At 45.9% G+C, this 19,154-nt stretch overlaps 1 protein-coding gene across 1 annotated transcript in view; it reads left to right on the top strand.

The window, feature by feature from the left end:
* The window catches only part of NETO2 (neuropilin and tolloid like 2), a 44,769-nt gene extending 27,174 nt beyond the window's left edge, over positions 1 to 17,595 (top strand). The window contains exons 5-9 of the mRNA XM_032231137.1: positions 675 to 698; positions 1,815 to 1,942; positions 4,368 to 4,596; positions 8,224 to 8,337; positions 17,015 to 17,595. Of these exons, the coding sequence (XP_032087028.1) occupies positions 675 to 698; positions 1,815 to 1,942; positions 4,368 to 4,596; positions 8,224 to 8,337; positions 17,015 to 17,595 (1,076 nt within the window). The remainder of the gene's footprint in view (positions 1 to 674; positions 699 to 1,814; positions 1,943 to 4,367; positions 4,597 to 8,223; positions 8,338 to 17,014) is intronic.
* Positions 17,596 to 19,154: the final 1,559 nt, after the last annotated feature.

The raw sequence follows: 19,154 nt of genomic DNA, 5'->3' as shown, positions 1-19,154 counted from the left end.
TGAACTTAAGAAGGTTTATTCTGAAAACATATTAATTTTAAGTGGGGGAAAATACACAAATCCCCTCAACCGATATAAATAGGTTTAAAGTCTTAGGAAGGACATGTCAGCTGCCTCATTGCTGAATTTTTCTAGGGATGTACAAGTAGTTATGACCACAATCGAGCCCAAGGTTTGTGTTGTTGCTAAGTGAAACATTCGTCAAATGAGTTTTGCCTCGTTTGATGACTTTTCTTGCCGCCGTTGTTAAGCGAATCGATGCGGTTGTTAAGAGGTTGTTAACTGAATCTGGCTTCCCCATTGACTTTGCTTGTCAGAAGGTCGCAAAAGCGGATCACGTGACCCCGGGACACTGCAACCGTCATAAATATGAGTCCGTTGCCAAGCGTCTGAATTTTTATCAGGTGACCATGAGGATACTACAACGGTCATAACTGTGAAAAAGGGTCAAAAGTCACTTTTTTCAGCGCCGTTGTAACTATTGAACGGTCACTAAGTGAACTTTCGTGAGTCAAAGACTCCCTGTATGTCATGGGGAATAAATCAGGTGTCATTTCTCAGCCCAGCATCCTGGTGTTCTGCATTTTTCCGGTCCCTACATGATCTTGCTTTCTAATTAAATTTTAGACAGAATAACGTTCTTTTTTTTCCCCCTTCCTCTTTCTGCTTTCTAGATCCTGATTTCACCCACCGAGAAGGTATTTTAAAGCCCATCCCAGGTACGGAATTACAGCACTCATCTCTTTTGCTTATTACACTCTAAATCAGGGGTGTCAAACTCAAGGCCCGTGGGCCGCATCCAGCCCACGGAGTGCTTAGATCTGGCCCATGGGGACACCCTGGAAACGGTGAAGGACTGGCCTGCGGTGCCTTGGCCCCAGCCCAGGCCGATCAGGCACTTATCTACAACCTGGTGGCATGCTGCAAGAGACCATGACAGCCTAAAACGGACCTCAGGAGGGTTGTGTGTTCGGAGACTACAATTGGTCCAGAATGCAGCCGCGCGAGCGATATTGCGTGTACCTAGATACACCCATGTTACACCTATCCTCCGTGAGCTGCACTGGCTCCCTATTGGTATCCAAACACGCTTCAAGGTGCTGGTTATCACCTTTAAAGCCCTACATGGCCTAGGACCTGGATATCTCCATGACCGCCTCCTGCCACATACCTCCCAGCGCCCAATAAGATCTCACAGGATGGGCCTTCTCCGGGTGCCATCGACTACACAATGTCGTCTGGCGGCTCCTAGGGGGAGAGTCTCCTCTGTAGCTGCCCCGGCCCTATGGAACGATCTACCCCCTGAGATCCGGAGCCTCCCCACTCTCTCGGCCTTCCGAAAGTCTATTAAGACCTGGCTGTTCTGGCAGGCCTGGGGCTGCTGATCTTGACTGAGCTTCAGCCCCACTAAGATTGAGTGTATGTTGTGCCTTTTTTAATTCGCTTTGTCTTGTATTTTAAATTATTTTAATTTTTTAACTTGTTTTTATGTAAGCCGCCCGGAGTCCTTCGGGATTGGGCGGCATACAAATCCATTAAAACCTTAAACCTTAAACCTCCCGAGTTACTATTTTGCTGGCAGATTGCTGGAGGAAGATGTGGAAGCCAAAAACTGATCTCCCCAGCCCCACCCAGGCCACCACCAACAGGAGGGATATCGAGCTGGCCATGACCACCCTGGCCATGCCCCCCCCCCAGCCCTCCAAGGTCAAACAGAACCCTAATGTGGCCCTCCATGAAATCGAGTTTGACACCCCTGCTCTAAATCACTTTTATCTCCGGTTTGAGCACAAGTTGTGTCTTTCCCATTCTAGACTGCCAATTTGAGCTCTCCGGAGCCGATGGCATAGTGCGCTCGAGCCAGGTAGAGCATGGAGAAAAAGTCAAGCCGGGGGAAGCCGTCGACTGCATATGGACAATTAAGGCGACTCCAAATTCCAAGGTGGGTCTACGGAAGAATTGGAGTCTAATAAGTATCTAACTTCTTATTGGTATCTGAGAACAGCTGGTTGCTAGTAAGAATTGCAAATTGTCATTCCCCATTCGCACTGGCGCTTACCGAAAAACCAATCCGGAGATGGCTTGGTACGCTGCTTCCAGACCAAATTAGCCGGGTAACTATTTGGTATGGCAATCCTCCAGCCTTTAGGTGCTTTAAAACAGAGTTCCCAACTTTTCCAGTTTTGCAGACTGGGAGTGGGAGAGGGGAGGGCAAGCGTGTGCACTGGCGCAGCTCTGTTTGCACAAGCAGCGGGCCTGCCCAGCCGCCGCTCGCACAAATTGAGCACGTGCTCCTGTGCTCTCACAAGCAGGGATTCCATCTGCCAGCCAATGTCGGCTGGCGACTCCCTGGGGGAGAGCCTTCTCTGTTGCAGCTCCAGCCCTCTGGAATGACCTCCCCGTGGAGATCCGGACCCTTACTACTCTCCCGGCCTTCCGCAAAGCCACTAAGTCCTGGCTGCTCCGGCAGGCCGGGGGGCTGTTGAAGTATCCAGACCCACGGTAACTATGAATGTTGTGTATTTTAAATTGTTGTTTTGTCTATTTATCCCCTTCCCCTGTTTATTGTAAGCCGCCCAAAGGAGTCCTTCAGGAGTGGGCGGCATACAAGACCAATAAACTATAACTATCACAGTTTGCAGGCGGAGAAAAATGTCTGAATGAAAGTTTGCCTCCTTATACAGTAGAAACCTACAAAATGCCGGCCTGATTCTTGTCTTCTTTCATCTCACAAAGTTCTTTTTTATGTGTGTGTGTGTTTTCCCTTTTGGAATTCTAGGAATTCTATGTAATGAATAGGGAGTTACATAATGTCTCTTTGCTATTTCAATTATAGCACCTTAGCAATGCAGACTTAATTTCCATAGGAAGGGAAATAAATTGCTTTGCAGTTTAATCAAGCTTGTTTGGGGATGGGAGGAAAGATACGAGGATTTGCGTCTGTTCTTCAAGGAAAGCTCCATTTTCTGTTGCAATCAAATTGATTTTTTTTGTCCCTCTCTGCCCTAGAAAAAAGTATAAAATCTATTTAAGAGGGGAATTGTTTTGGAACATGTGATTATTTTAGCTTTATGCATGAGAGAATGCAGTGATTAGAAATGGCAAGTTGTACACACACACACAAAGGGAGGGAGGGAGGGAGAGGGAGAGTGAGGGAGAGAGAGAGAGAGAGAGAAAGAGAGAGAGAGAAGCTGTGCATCTTATTCCTTATATCTGAACGAAATTTCAGAGTGCAGAGAAGAGCAACAAAGATGACTAGGGGATTGAAGCCCAAAACATATGAAGAACTATTGTGGGTATTGAGTATGTCTAGTCTAATGACTATAACATGGGATGTGGTGACTCAGTGGCTAAGACGCTGAGTTTGTCGATCAGAAAGGTTGGCAGTTTGGCTGTTCGAATCCCTAGTGCCGCGTAACAGAGGGAGCTCCCGTTACATGTTCCAGCTTCTGCCAACCTAGCAGTTTGAAAGTAGGTAAAATGCAAGTAGAAAAATTTGCCTCCAGAAGAGCCGAGGTGGCGCAGTGGTTAAATGCAGCACTGCAGGCTACTTCAGCTGACTGCAGTTCTGCAGTTCGGCTGTTCAAATCTCACCGGCTCAGGGTTGACTCAGCCTTCCATCCTTCCGAAGTCAGTAAAATGAGGACCCAGATTGTTGGGGGCAATATGCTGACTCTGTAAACCGCTTAGAGAGGGCTGAAAGCCCTATGAAGCGGTATATAAGTCTAACTGCTATTGCTATTAAAAATAGGGACCACCTTTGGTGGGAAGGTAACAGCATTCTGTGCACCTTTCGCATTGAGTCATGCCGGCCACATGACCACAGAGACGTCTTCGGACACCGCTGGCTCTTCGGCTTTGAAATGGAGATGAGCAACGCCCCCTAGAGTCGGGAATGACTAGCACATATGTCCGAGGGCAACCTTTACCTTTAGTCTAATGGAAAGAAGGACTAGGGGTGATATGATAGGAATATTCTAATTTCTAAGGGGTTGCCACAGAGAAAGTCAACTTATTCTCCAAAACACCTGAAGCAATGGATGGAAACTAAGCCAGGAAACAGACAATCTAGAATTAAGGATAAATTTCCTGACAGTGAGAACAATAAAGCAGTGGAACAACTTGCCTCCAGAAGTTGCAATTCCTCCAACACTGGAGGTTTTTTATAAAAACACCGGATAGCCATTTGCATGAAATAATATAGGGTTTCCTGCTTGAGCAGGGGGTTGGACTAGAAGACCTCCAAGGCCCCTTCCATCACTCTTATTCTGTTCTATTACTCTTATTTTTTTTCACTCCTAATAAAAATGCCGTGGAACGATTCCTTCGTTTCTTTGAAAATACGTTTTCTTATAACATCCCAATAGATTTATTTGAGATTTCTGGACTATCAGATGGAGCACTCCAATGAATGCAAGAGAAACTTCGTGGCCGTCTACGACGGAAGCAGTTCCATTGAGAACCTGAAAGCCAAGTTTTGCAGCACCGTGGCTAACGACGTGATGCTTCAAACAGGAATCGGGGTGATTCGCATGTGGGCGGACGAAGGGAGTCGGCTAAGCCGTTTTCAGATGCTCTTCACTTCATTTATGGATCGTGAGTATGTTTTATTTATTTAGTTAGTTTGTCAAACACGCAAAAGTGAGCAGGTATAAGTGTAAACATGGACATGAAGTAAGTAAGTAAAATCTTTATTACGGTCAAAGACCAGCAATACACATTAGTTTTTACACTATATTAAAAAATACTAACATTAAAATATAATTAAAAAGTATTGACATTAAAAGTGGATAATAACATAATGGTTCAGAGATTGTTAGAGGTATGTCCAGATAATTGGTACAAGATGGTACTATACTTCTGCAGCCAATTTTTTTCTTATGGACATTGCAGCAGCACAGAACTTTGCCACTGCAGACGTGGTAACCGGGTTAGTGTCCTGGAGGAGAAAGCCTAGATAAAAATGGTCTGCCCTCCCTGTCAATCTCTCTAATAAGGGGAGAATATGTGCAGACCTACAAGCTCTGTATAGCTCGCAGTGAAATAGAACATGTCAATCATCTTCCACTTCTCCTTTACCACATATAGAAACCCGTTCTGCTATAGGTGTTCTCTTATAGGAGTGCGGCGTTGTCGCCACACTGGTGGGCTGCTCATGTGTCCTTGCCTAATCAAAAGAAAAACACCAGACGAAATTCCTTGGGATGAGCAAAAGCTTCAAATGATCATCGAAGGGCTCTTTTATTAGAAAAAGTTAGTTACAGCGTCATCAAAAAGGAGCGTATCAAAAGGCATATATAATCACACATGGCACAAGTAAACTAATGAAAAGTTCACAGCATTCTACAAATAAACCAATAGAAAATCACATCATGGCAAAGGGTGGGCAAAGGGGGAGCAGAAGGTTACAAGTTGCATGGCATTGGGAGGGGGAGAGAGGGAATAGAAAGTTATAGCACAGCATAGGGGGAAGAAAGGGCATGTGTGGGAGTAGCTGGCTCACATAGTTCTTGTTACATGAGGCTGCATAGTGAGTTATGACCGTTAGGCCAGAAAGATGTTTCTGGTGCGATGTTTTTGCATCCCTGTGTATGTGTGTTTCAGACAGCAGAAACTGCCCTGCACGCAAACACCCGGAATGAATTCCAACATAGGAGTGCTGAAGGAAGAATGTTAAATCTGGCTCTGAAGAAAGCTATTCTTTGTTTTGGGGAGATCAAGTCGTTTAGATATCTTGCCGATTCCCACACATCCTGTTTGATTCTGTCCCTACTGTGGAGAGGCAACTTATTTAGTTCTTCTTGGAAATGTCCCTCATTCTATTAATTACTACTTGCTTTGCTTGCTCAAAGCCTAGGGATATTAAGAATAATGGTGAGAGCTCATAAGAGCCCGGCTTCTGATCAATTGCTTGTTTCCAGGGGGAAGGGAAATTGTCAGTCAACCCTAGTGGGGACAGTCCCTCTGGAACAGTGTTTCTCAACCTTGGCAACTTGAAGATGTCCGGACTTCAACTCCCAGAATTCCCCAGCTGGCTGGGGAATTCTGGGAATTGAAGTCCGGACATCTTCAAGTTGCCAAGGTTGGGAAACACTGCTCTGGAAGGACATGAAGAAAGGAAATGAATGCAAGTAAATGGGGACAGCAGGGCAGGGACAGTAAGGCACACTGATGCCCTTATGCACGCCCCTTACAGGCCTCTTAGGAATGGGGTGAGGTCAACGGTAGACAGTCTTATGTTAAAATTATGGCGGCTTGGGGAAGAAACCACAGTGTGCATTCTAGGCGTTGACCACTCTGTTGCTGAAGTTGTATTTTCTGCAATCGGGTTTGAAGCGGTTTACCTTGAGTTTGTATCTATTGTTTGCCCATCTATTATTGCGGTTGAAGTAGTCATTGACAGGTAGGACGTTGTAGCGGACAATTTTGGGTACTATGCTTAGGTGAGACGGACCACAGGCGGCATAGTCAGTGGTGGGTTTCAAATTTTTTTAGAACATCTTCTGTAGGTGTGGCTTGCTTTCTGGGAGTGGCTTGCTGGCCATGTGACCAGGTGGGAGTGGCTTGCTGGCCATGTGACTGGGTGGGTGTGGCCAACTTATAAAATGTGGTGAAACTCACTTAACAACGCTCTTGCTTAGCAACCAGGCTCAGGAGCTCTGGCATTTGAAGCACGCAAGTCTTAAAGCTGTCAAGTTACAAGACCCCTAACCCTTTAGAAAAAAAAACACCAGGGGTGTTCAAACTTGACAGCTTTAAGACTTGTGGACTTCAACTCCCAGAATTCCTCCTCTCGCTCTTCATCTTGATGATGTGCGGACGGGTGGGGGGAGGGAGCAGGAACCGGTTCTAAACCACACTGTAGATTTGTGGAACCTCTTCTATAGAAGAGCTTAGAACTGGCAGGAACCCACCCCTGGGCATAGTTCTAGGTTTTCCAAGCCCAAAATTTCGAGCCTGGTGGCATAAGGGATTCTGTTATGAACAGAGAAGTGGAGGACTCTTCTCGTGAAATATCTCTGGGCTTGTTCAATTGTATTAATATCCGATATATAGTGCAGATTCCAGGCAGATGAGCTGTATTCGAGAATTGGTCTGGCAAAGGTTTTGTATCCTTCAGCCTTCAGTTGGAAAAGACAGCCTGATTGTGTAAAGCTTCCTGGACGGTTTTGTTTTTTCTCCTTCCTGACATACTTTGAGATAATCCTGCTTAGAAGAACCTTCTGTAATATACTAAGCTTTGGAGTCATCGTTGCCCTTAATTAAAATGCTGTACATTAGACTAAGAACAGTAGCAGGGAACAAGAATTATAATTAAATCTGAAACTATATCTGTATCTTTTCTGATAACTTGGGGACATAATCATCTTATGGCTCTACTCGCAATCCATAGATGATGGCTCATAATTAAAAATATAGATTGTGAAAAGCCGGAAACTTGGAAAGAAATGGATACAGGAGAGCAATTTCTCACCAAGTTGATTTACTATATCATGAAAACATATTGTCCCTGTTTTGCTGGGGGGAAATAAATCTGTTGATAGGCTACTTTTAATAGGGTGCGTGGATAGAGATAGCCAAATCTATAAAAAATATTGTCAAGCGCCGGGGGAAATCAGGAGATTCAGACTCAACTGAATATAAAGATTTATTGCAGCTTAAGCGCTGTACAAAAATCTGAGCTACTAACGATCAAGGGAAATGAGCAGGAATTATGGCATTCCATCTTGGCTGGATTTAGATCTTTTGTGGGCCTGCAGGGATTCATGACTGATGACACATTTGACCCTTCCCTCAGGCTCAGCCTGGTCATATCCTACAAATATTCTAAATATGTTACTCTGAAACTCCCTTTTTATGAAGTTGTAATCCCTTAATTATTCAGGGTAGAATTGGGGTAACTGGATGGAGCTGAGCATTTACTGACTGGCTGCCCTTCCTGATGCCCTGAGAAGTTCATAGCAGATTTTTTTTTTCTTGGTGCCCTAGGAGAGAAATATCTGCTGCCTCCTAAGATTGAACTCTCAACCTTTTGAATGGGAGTCGAGTGTCTTCACCACTAGACCACACCCCAACCCCACTAAACATGCTGCTCTATTATACCTAAAAACCTATCCTTAAAAATCTAATGAAACTTTGAAGAAATTTATGTACTGAAAATATATTTTAAGGAACGGCTGAAATTTGTGTAATCTCATTTTTTTTCTCCCCTATTTCTCTCAGCTCCCTGTTTAGGTAATACCTATTTCTGCCATAGCAACATGTGCATCAATAATTCCTTGGTTTGCAATGGCATTCAAAACTGTGCGTATCCCTGGGATGAAAATCATTGCAAAGGTGAGTAGTCACTGAAACATTTGAATCGGTGATAAGTGAGCCTTCCGTTTCCCATTTTAGCACCCTAAAGACAATTGTCATCGAGAGCCATGGTGGCGCAGTGGTTAGAGTGCAGTACTGCTTTTCTTAAGTAGTACGGCTTTTCTTAAGTAATATATATATAAACTAGCCGATAACCTAGCATTGCCCAAGTATTTATTTATAAGGGAAAAATGCCAGGACAAAATGTAATTTCTAATGTTGGATTTTAGCCCTTACCAGAGGGAGCCCTCTTGTGGAGTACTGTGAAGCCGTTAGCATGGCAACTCCACTGCACTGTACAGTAGAAGCCATTTTACGGCAGTACAGTAAAAGTCATTTTAAGGCACAGCAGGCTGTATCTTAACAGAACACACACCCCGAGGGGTGTTAGGGGTGTTTTACCCCCACAGTATTTTTCTCCAGAGGGTAACTCATCTGTGTACCAAGTTTGGTTGAAATTGCTTGAGGCGTTCCAGTTATGCTCTCTCTCTCTCTCTCTCTCTCACACACACACACACACACGTACATTTATATATAGAGAGAGATGAAAATAATATATATAAGATTTTTAAAAGTGAAAGTAAGTCTTCAGATTGTTACTTCAAATCTCGTGCTTATATCACTTCAAAAGAAAGGTCTTCATTCCATATTCAAATTTAAAATAGCAATTGATTTGCAAGAAAGAGCCAATTTTGCAAACTTAATGCAGGTCTGTGAAAGCCATATATCATTCCTGCTACTTTCAGAAGAATTTCAACTGTCTTGGCATGACTACCCACAATGTGTGACATTATTATTTCTCTATTAAGTGTGTTACTGCATTCATCACTAACCTCGCATGGAAAATTACCGCAACGGAGAAGCAGTGGGTCTGTTTATCCATTCCGTTTACCCACATTTGATGAACGTTCATGATATTAAGCGCGTGACGACGATTATTTAAAAATTAAAGCCATTTTAACTGAACTTTTCAAAGAAAACTTCCTCTAGCAAATCTGATGCCATTTGGATACGTTGACCGGGCTCTCTTCCATATCGAGATTCAGCTGAAACATTGCCATCCGCGCCATCTAATTAGAGAATGCCTTCCGCAAAAGTCTAAGCCGAGCTTTTCAATTTAACTAGTGTCCTAATTAGCTTGTACCTCAGACTTCTGCATAACGAGCTTTTACACCGAGATTGTATATATTTAGACATAGCACAGGCCAATGAGCCCTTGACAACCTTTTCAGAGGAATTGTACTTTCCAACTTGGAAGATTCTGTTAAGGTTAGCTTCACAATGGTAGAATTAGTTTATCTGATCAGGCTTGTTTTGACCTAAGCTTCCCAAGATTAAGAAGCTGACTCCTCGTCCCGATAAAACCTCTTGTATTTAGGTTAAAGGGAATTCCTCTCCAGCCAACAGTCTTTCATGCATTTTCACAACTACAGGCCTTTACCAGGCTTGGAGAGCTGCCAGGCCGATATCTTCCAAACGCCAAGCTGTAGCAGCAATTACTTGGCAAGAAGTCAGGAACAGGACTTCACCCTAAGGAATTGAACTAAATGTCTCCTGCAAACTCCACTCCACTTTTGCTCCTCTTTATTCCCTATGGGAGGGGCCATGTAACATCCACCTGTGCCTTTACCTCCGAGTCAGCCCTTGTAGAGAGCCGAGGTGGCGCAGTGGTTAAATGCAGCACTGCAGGCTACTTCAGCTGACTGCAGTTCTGCAGTTCGGTTGTTCAAATCTCACCGGCTCAGGGTTGACTCAGCCTTCCATCCTTCCGAGGTGGGTAAAATGAGGACCCGGATTGTTGTTGGGGGCAATATGCTGACTCTGTAAACCGCTTAGAGAGGGCTGAAAGCCCTATGAAGCGGTATATAAGTCTAACTGCTATTGCTATTGCTATTGTTCTTAACTCTTTCTTTCTCCTGGTATCTCTGTGCATGCACACATTGGGAACAGGCTCCAGCTGTTCTTCTGCACAACTGATAGCCGACTCCGAAGGCAGCTAATAACTGTTGGATGGCCCTGGCCCCATCTCTGCCTCCGACACAGAGCCCTCATCAGAGCCTTCCCCAGACTCCAGGACTGGCCCATGTTCCTCCCCAACCTCCTCACTGTCTGAGTCTGCCAACAGCTCTGCTGGCCACTGGTGGGCCACAACAAGGTTTCCTGTCTACTAGTCTTCCTAGGAAGTCTAAGATTTTGGAACCCTGATTTTCCTGATGTACCGCCATTCATTGGCCCCAAACACCAAGGACAACATGGATAGACTTGTTCTTCAGTAGCATGTTGAAGGCCATGAATTCTTCATTCTCAATCAAAACATCATTCCCCCCTGACCAGCAGAAGATAGAAATATCAGCCCGAAGATAGAAATTAAGAATAAAATAAGTAGCTTAAAACATATTTACGTCCGCTATCGTGCCGCATGACCAAAAGAAATGTTTGACCCCCCCAGCTTTGCAGATTTATTTGTTAAATTCCTACACTACCCATCTCATCTTAAGTGACTCTGGACCGTTCACGACAACACAATTTTGATGCAGTTGAGTTTACACCCCTCTGTGTAACAACAGGGAGTTACTATCTAATAATAATAACACTGTGGGATTCCTCAATCTAATAAGAGAATGTGGTTTATTAAGAAGTGTTCTCTGTGAGAAGAAATGCTTCCCCCCCCCCCCCCGGCTCTTAATTTTATTAGGAGCAAGGCTCCTTTGGTTGAGAATGTGCCCTTACGACGTAGATCAAGGCCCAGTCTTTTTCTACCAGAGGATATAATAGTTCACGTTTCCATATTTGAAGGCATGCATGTTGAGAAAATTTACACCTAGGTAGCATGCAATAGCACTTAGACTTATATACAGCTTCACAGTGCTTTACAGCCCTCTCTAAGCGGTTTACAGAGTCAGCCTCTTGCCCCCAACAGTCTGGGTCCTCATTTGACTGATCTCAGAAGGATGGAAGGCTAAGTCAACTTAGACCCTGGGGAGATTTGAACTGCTGGCAGCGGGCAGAGTTAGCCTGCAATAGCAATAGTACTTAGACTTATATCCTGCTTCACAGTGCTTTACATCCGTTTCTAAGCGGTTTCGAGAGTCAGCCTCTTGCCCCCAACAGTCTGGGTCCTCATTTGACTGATCTCAGAAGGATGGAAGGCTGAGTCAACTTAGACCCTGGGGAGATTTGAACTGCTGGCAGCGGGCAGAGTTAGCCTGCAATAGCAATAGTACTTAGACTTATATCCTGCTTCACAGTGCTTTACATCCGTTTCTAAGCGGTTTCGAGAGTCAGCCTCTTGCCCCCAACAGTCTGGGTCCTCATTTGACTGATCTCAGAAGGATGGAAGGCTGAGTCAACTTAGACCCTGGGGAGATTTGAACTGCTGGCAGCGGGCAGAGTTAGCCTGCAATAGCAATAGTACTTAGACTTATATCCTGCTTCACAGTGCTTTACATCCGTTTCTAAGCGGTTTCGAGAGTCAGCCTCTTGCCCCCAACAGTCTGGGTCCTCATTTGACTGATCTCAGAAGGATGGAAGGCTGAGTCAACTTAGACCCTGGGGAGATTTGAACTGCTGGCAGCGGGCAGAGTTAGCCTGCAATAGCAATAGTACTTAGACTTATATCCTGCTTCACAGTGCTTTACATCCGTTTCTAAGCGGTTTCGAGAGTCAGCCTCTTGCCCCCAACAGTCTGGGTCCTCATTTGACTGATCTCAGAAGGATGGAAGGCTGAGTCAACTTAGACCCTGGGGAGATTTGAACTGCTGGCAGCGGGCAGAGTTAGCCTGCAATAGCAATAGTACTTAGACTTATATCCTGCTTCACAGTGCTTTACATCCGTTTCTAAGCAGTTTCGAGAGTCAGCCTCTTGCCCCCAACAGTCTGGGTCCTCATTTGACTGATCTCAGAAGGATGGAAGGCTGAGTCAACTTAGACCCTGGGGAGATTTGAACTGCTGGCAGCGGGCAGAGTTAGCCTGCAATAGCAATAGTACTTAGACTTATATCCTGCTTCACAGTGCTTTACATCCGTTTCTAAGCGGTTTCGAGAGTCAGCCTCTTGCCCCCAACAGTCTGGGTCCTCATTTGTCTGATCTCAGAAGGATGGAAGGCTGAGTCAACTTAGACCCTGGGGAGATTTGAACTGCTGGCAGCGGGCAGAGTTAGCCTGCAATAGCAATAGTACTTAGACTTATATCCTGCTTCACAGTGCTTTACATCCGTTTCTAAGCAGTTTCGAGAGTCAGCCTCTTGCCCCCAACAGTCTGGGTCCTCATTTGACTGATCTCAGAAGGATGGAAGGCTGAGTCAACTTAGACCCTGGGGAGATTTGAACTGCTGGCAGCGGGCAGAGTTAGCCTGCAATAGCAATAGTACTTAGACTTATATCCTGCTTCACAGTGCTTTACATCCGTTTCTAAGCGGTTTCGAGAGTCAGCCTCTTGCCCCCAACAGTCTGGGTCCTCATTTGTCTGATCTCAGAAGGATGGAAGGCTGAGTCAACTTAGACCCTGGGGAGATTTGAACTGCTGGCAGCGGGCAGAGTTAGCCTGCAATAGCAATAGTACTTAGACTTATATCCTGCTTCACAGTGCTTTACATCCGTTTCTAAGCGGTTTCGAGAGTCAGCCTCTTGCCCCCAACAGTCTGGGTCCTCATTTGACTGATCTCAGAAGGATGGAAGGCTGAGTCAACTTAGACCCTGGGGAGATTTGAACTGCTGGCAGCGGGCAGAGTTAGCCTGCAATAGCAATAGTACTTAGACTTATATCCTGCTTCACAGTGCTTTACATCCGTTTCTAAGCGGTTTCGAGAGTCAGCCTCTTGCCCCCAACAGTCTGGGTCCTCATTTGACTGATCTCAGAAGGATGGAAGGCTGAGTCAACTTAGACCCTGGGGAGATTTGAACTGCTGGCAGCGGGCAGAGTTAGCCTGCAATAGCAATAGTACTTAGACTTATATCCTGCTTCACAGTGCTTTACATCCGTTTCTAAGCGGTTTCGAGAGTCAGCCTCTTGCCCCCAACAGTCTGGGTCCTCATTTGACTGATCTCAGAAGGATGGAAGGCTGAGTCAACTTAGACCCTGGGGAGATTTGAACTGCTGGCAGCGGGCAGAGTTAGCCTGCAATAGCAATAGTACTTAGACTTATATCCTGCTTCACAGTGCTTTACATCCGTTTCTAAGCGGTTTCGAGAGTCAGCCTCTTGCCCCCAACAGTCTGGGTCCTCATTTGACTGATCTCAGAAGGATGGAAGGCTGAGTCAACTTAGACCCTGGGGAGATTTGAACTGCTGGCAGCGGGCAGAGTTAGCCTGCAATAGCAATAGTACTTAGACTTATATCCTGCTTCACAGTGCTTTACATCCGTTTCTAAGTGGTTTCGAGAGTCAGCCTCTTGCCCCCAACAGTCTGGGTCCTCATTTGACTGATCTCAGAAGGATGGAAGGCTGAGTCAACTTAGACCCTGGGGAGATTTGAACTGCTGGCAGCGGGCAGAGTTAGCCTGCAATAGCAATAGTACTTAGACTTATATCCTGCTTCACAGTGCTTTACATCCGTTTCTAAGCGGTTTCGAGAGTCAGCCTCTTGCCCCCAACAGTCTGGGTCCTCATTTGACTGATCTCAGAAGGATGGAAGGCTGAGTCAACTTAGACCCTGGGGAGATTTGAACTGCTGGCAGCGGGCAGAGTTAGCCTGCAATAGCAATAGTACTTAGACTTATATCCTGCTTCACAGTGCTTTACATCCGTTTCTAAGCGGTTTCGAGAGTCAGCCTCTTGCCCCCAACAGTCTGGGTCCTCATTTGACTGATCTCAGAAGGATGGAAGGCTGAGTCAACTTAGACCCTGGGGAGATTTGAACTGCTGGCAGCGGGCAGAGTTAGCCTGCAATAGCAATAGTACTTAGACTTATATCCTGCTTCACAGTGCTTTACATCCGTTTCTAAGCGGTTTCGAGAGTCAGCCTCTTGCCCCCAACAGTCTGGGTCCTCATTTGACTGATCTCAGAAGGATGGAAGGCTGAGTCAACTTAGACCCTGGGGAGATTTGAACTGCTGGCAGCGGGCAGAGTTAGCCTGCAATAGCAATAGTACTTAGACTTATATCCTGCTTCACAGTGCTTTACATCCGTTTCTAAGCGGTTTCGAGAGTCAGCCTCTTGCCCCCAACAGTCTGGGTCCTCATTTGACTGATCTCAGAAGGATGGAAGGCTGAGTCAACTTAGACCCTGGGGAGATTTGAACTGCTGGCAGCGGGCAGAGTTAGCCTGCAATAGCAATAGTACTTAGACTTATATCCTGCTTCACAGTGCTTTACATCCGTTTCTAAGCGGTTTCGAGAGTCAGCCTCTTGCCCCCAACAGTCTGGGTCCTCATTTGTCTGATCTCAGAAGGATGGAAGGCTGAGTCAACTTAGACCCTGGGGAGATTTGAACTGCTGGCAGTGGGCAGAGTTAGCCTGCAATAGCAATAGTACTTAGACTTATATCCTGCTTCACAGTGCTTTACATCCGTTTCTAAGCGGTTTCGAGAGTCAGCCTCTTGCCCTCAACAGTCTGGGTCCTCATTTGTCTGATCTCAGAAGGATGGAAGGCTGAGTCAACTTAGACCCTGGGGAGATTTGAACTGCTGGCAGCGGGCAGAGTTAGCCTGCAATAGCAATAGTACTTAGACTTATATCCTGCTTCACAGTGCTTTACATCCGTTTCTAAGCGGTTTCGAGAGTCAGCCTCTTGTCCCCAGCAATTTGGGTCCTCGTTTTATCAACTTCGGAAGAATGGAAGGCTGAGTCAATCTTGAGCTGGTAAGATTTGGTTCCCCCACAAATGCGCGTACGACAAAAGCGCGTGTGACTAAAGCGCGGTGACAAAACCGCGCCGTCAAAACCGCGGAGACGAATGAGCGCTGAAGCGCGCCAACAACAGCGCGCCGACAGAAGCGCGCTGTAACATAACCCTAAACCTAACCCTAAACCTAACCCTAAACCTAACCCTAAACCTAACCCTAAACCTAACCCTAACCCTAACCCTAAACCTAACCCTAAACCTAACCCTAAACCTAACCCTAAACCTAACCCTAAACCTAACCCTAAACCTAAACCTAACCCTAACCCTAAACCTAAACCTAACCCTAAACCTAACCCTAAACCTAACCCTAAACCTAACCCTAAACCTAACCCTAACCCTAAACCTAACCCTAAACCTTACCTTAACTTAAATCGTGCTTCTGTCGGCGCGCTGTTGTCAGCGTGCTGTTGTCGGCTCGCTTTTGACATTGCGGTTTTAGCACCGTGGTTTTGTCGGCGCGCTTTTGACGTTCGCGGTTATGTCGTGCCACGGTAAGATTCAAACTGCCAAATTGCAGGCAGCCGGCAGGCAGCAGAAGTAGCCTGCAGTACTGCTTTCTAACCACTGCGCCCCCATGGCTTCTGACTTCCTGATTAAAGACTGATGCAAACTTGGGTTAACAATGTTCCTACTCCAGGTAGTCTTCGACTTAACAACAGTTGATTTAGCCACCGTTCAAAGTTACAGCGGCACTGGAAAAAAATGAGTTTTGCCAAATTTACAACCATTGCGCCATCCCCATGGTTACATGATCAAAATTCAAATGCTTGGCAGCCGGATCACATTTATGACGGTTGCAGTATCCCAGGGTCATGTGATCACTTTGGGGGGCCTTCTGAGCAGCAAAGTCAATGGAGAAGCCTGATTCGCTTAGCAACCGTGTTTCTGACTTAAACAGCTGCAGTGATTCACTTAATGACTGTGGTGAGAAAGGTCATAAATTGGGGCACAACTCACTGGAACAACTGTCTCAGTGAGTAGCCCAGTAAATTTTTGGGCCTCCACTGTGGTTGTAAGTCGAGGATGACAACCTGTTGTTTGGATTTGAATCTGGTCGCTGATCATTTTAACGTAATATAGAATAGAATAGAATAACAGAGTTGGAAGGGACATTGAAGGTCTTCTAGTCGAACCCTCTGCTTTGGCAGGAAACCCTACAGCACTTCAGACAAATGGTTATCCAACATCTTCTTAAAAACTTCCAGTGTTGGAGCATTTACAACTTCTGGAGGCAAGTTGTTCCGCTGATTAATTGTTTTCACTATCAGGAAATTTCTGCTCAGTTCTAAGTTGCTTCTCTCCTTGGTTAGTTTCCATCCATTGCTTCTTGTCCTGCCCTCAGGTGCTTTGGAGAATAAGTTGACTCCCTCTTCTTTGTGGCAGCCCCTGAGATATCGCAACACTGCTATCATGTCTCCCCTAGTCCTTCTTTTCATTAAAGTAGCAATAGCAATAGCAGTTAGACTTATATACCGCTTTATAGGGCTTTCAGCCCTCTCTAAGCGGTTTACAGAGTCAGCATTATTGCCTCCACAGTCTGGGTCCTCATTTTACCCACCTCGTAAGGATGGAAGGCTGAGTCAACCCTGAGCCGGTGAGATTTGAACCGCTGAACTGCAGATAGCAGTCAGCTGAAGTGGCCTGCAGTACTGCACCCTAACCACTGCGCCACCTCGGCTCTTTAGACATATCCAGTTCCTGCAACCGTTCATCATATGTTTTAGCTTCCAGTCCCTTAATCCTCTTTGTTGCTTTTCTCTGCACTCTTTCTAGAGTCTTCACTAATCTGTTCATTTGTCGGTCGGTTTGTTTCAGAAAAGAAGAAAACAGGATTATTCGAACAGATCACCAAAACTCACGGGACGGTCATTGGAATTACTTCCGGGATCGTCTTGGTCCTTCTCATAATTTCCATCCTGGTGCAGATTAAGCAACCTCGGAAAAGAGTCATGACCTGTAAGACCACTTTCAACAAGACCGGCTTCCAGGAGGTTTTCGACCCTCCCCACTACGAGCTCTTCTCCCTGAGGGACAAAGAGATTTCGGCCGATTTGGCTGACCTCTCCGAGGAACTGGAAAACTACCAGAAAATGAGGCGCTCCTCCACCGCCTCGCGGTGCATTCACGACCATCACTGCGGCTCGCAAGCCGCCACCGCCAAGCAAAGCAGGACCAACCTCAGTTCCATGGAACTCCCTTTCCACAACGATTTCGCCCCTCCGCAGCCGATGAAAACCTTCAACAGCACCTTCAAGAAAAGCAGCTACACCTTCAAGCAGGCTCACGAATGTCCCGAGCAGGTGATCGAAGACCGGGTGATGGAGGAGATCCCATGCGAAATCTACGTCCGGGGTCGTGAAGAGGCGGCTCAGGGTACCTTATCGATGGATTTTTAACCTCCTCGCAAAGCAGGAACCCGGGAGGCGTGTGAATAGATGTACATATATATATACAGACGAACAAAACACGCCTGTGTACAAAGGTGTACCATAAGGGGGGGGGGATTTGAACGGAGACGTACAAATTCATACTTTTTTAAAAGCTCCTTCGGTTTTGTTTTTGTTTTTTTTCCCAAGCCCGAAAGGATTCTGTAAATCTTTTTTCTCCTTTTCTTTGGAATTGCCCATCTGGTGAAAGGAACAACCAAAGGTTTTGCATGGAGCTCCAGCTAGTTGACATTAAAACACAACCAACTCAGTGTCCTCTGTAATGGCCAACTTCTCTGTATTGCTTCGGTCCCCCCCCCCCCCCCACACCTTCCTTCCTTCAGGTTTGCAACCAGAGGTTTAATTTGTTTTTCTTAAAAAGTGGGTGCCATACCAAGGAGATTAATATTGAAACACAGAGTTAATCTTTTGGCAAATGACGTTTGAGAGTGCTTGTCATAAGTACCCCCTCAGATTCACCTTGGTTCTTGTGAGACACAGGTTGTTGCTGTTGTTAGTTGCGAATTAATCTCATACCATCCCATTCTATTCTTAGCAATAGCAATAGCAGTTAGACTTATATACTGCTTCATAGAGCTTTCAGCCCTCTCTAAGCGGTTTACAGAGTCAGCCTCTTGCCCCCAACAATCCGGGTCCTCATTTTACCCACCTCGGAAGGATGGAAGGCTGAGTCAACCTTGAGCCGGTGAGATTTGAATCGCTGAACTGCAGATAGCAGTCAGCTGAAGTGGCCTGCAGTACTGCACTCTAAGCACTGCGCCACCTCGGCTCTTTAAGGGGGAGACAAAGACATCACCTCTTCTGCCATTATTCCCTTTCATGGGGTGCCCAACACGTTGATTCTCCAAGGCTGAGAGCTCTGGATAGAACCTGCCTTTCATGAATTGATCCAATCTTCTTTTAACAACATCCAAAATTGGGGCCATCGTCATTCCATCCAGAGACACGTTCCTGTCCTATGATGGTGGGTGCAGATCATACTGTAGAATTTGCTTCCATAGATGACCTTAGTCCAGTTGTCTTAAGAGATGGAGGCGAAACCTATTTACTTTCTCCATGCTGTGCATCGTTTTATAAGGTTTGGACCAGTTCCTGGAACTGGTTTTGGGCCCTTAATGGTCTTAACGGTATTGGAACTGCTTCTGAAGGCCTTCGGGCTTCTCGGTGCAGTTGGTGGACCACTGTGAGAACTGCTCAGATAGGCCAGTGGTCCAATCAATGATCCCTACAGGTTGGGGAGGAACATGGGTCAGTCCTGGGGAAGGCTCTGATGAGGGCTCTGTGTCAGAGGCAGAGAGGGGGCCAGAGCCATATGCCAGTTATCAGCTGCCTTCAGAGTCAGACATCAGTGAGGCAGACTAAAAGCTGGGGGCTGTTCCCAGTGTGTGTATGCGTAGAGTTGCCAGACGAAGGGAATAGCAATAGCAATAGCAGTTAGACTTATATACCGCTTCATAGGGCTTTCAGCCCTCTCTAAGCGGTTTACAGAGAGTCAGCATATTGCCCCC

The sequence above is a fragment of the Thamnophis elegans genome, chromosome 14 (assembly GCF_009769535.1).
Source record: "Thamnophis elegans isolate rThaEle1 chromosome 14, rThaEle1.pri, whole genome shotgun sequence".
NCBI lineage: Eukaryota > Metazoa > Chordata > Lepidosauria > Squamata > Colubridae > Thamnophis > Thamnophis elegans.
Note: the sequence above shows the minus strand (reverse complement) of the source record. Positions and strands in the feature narration are given on the sequence as shown.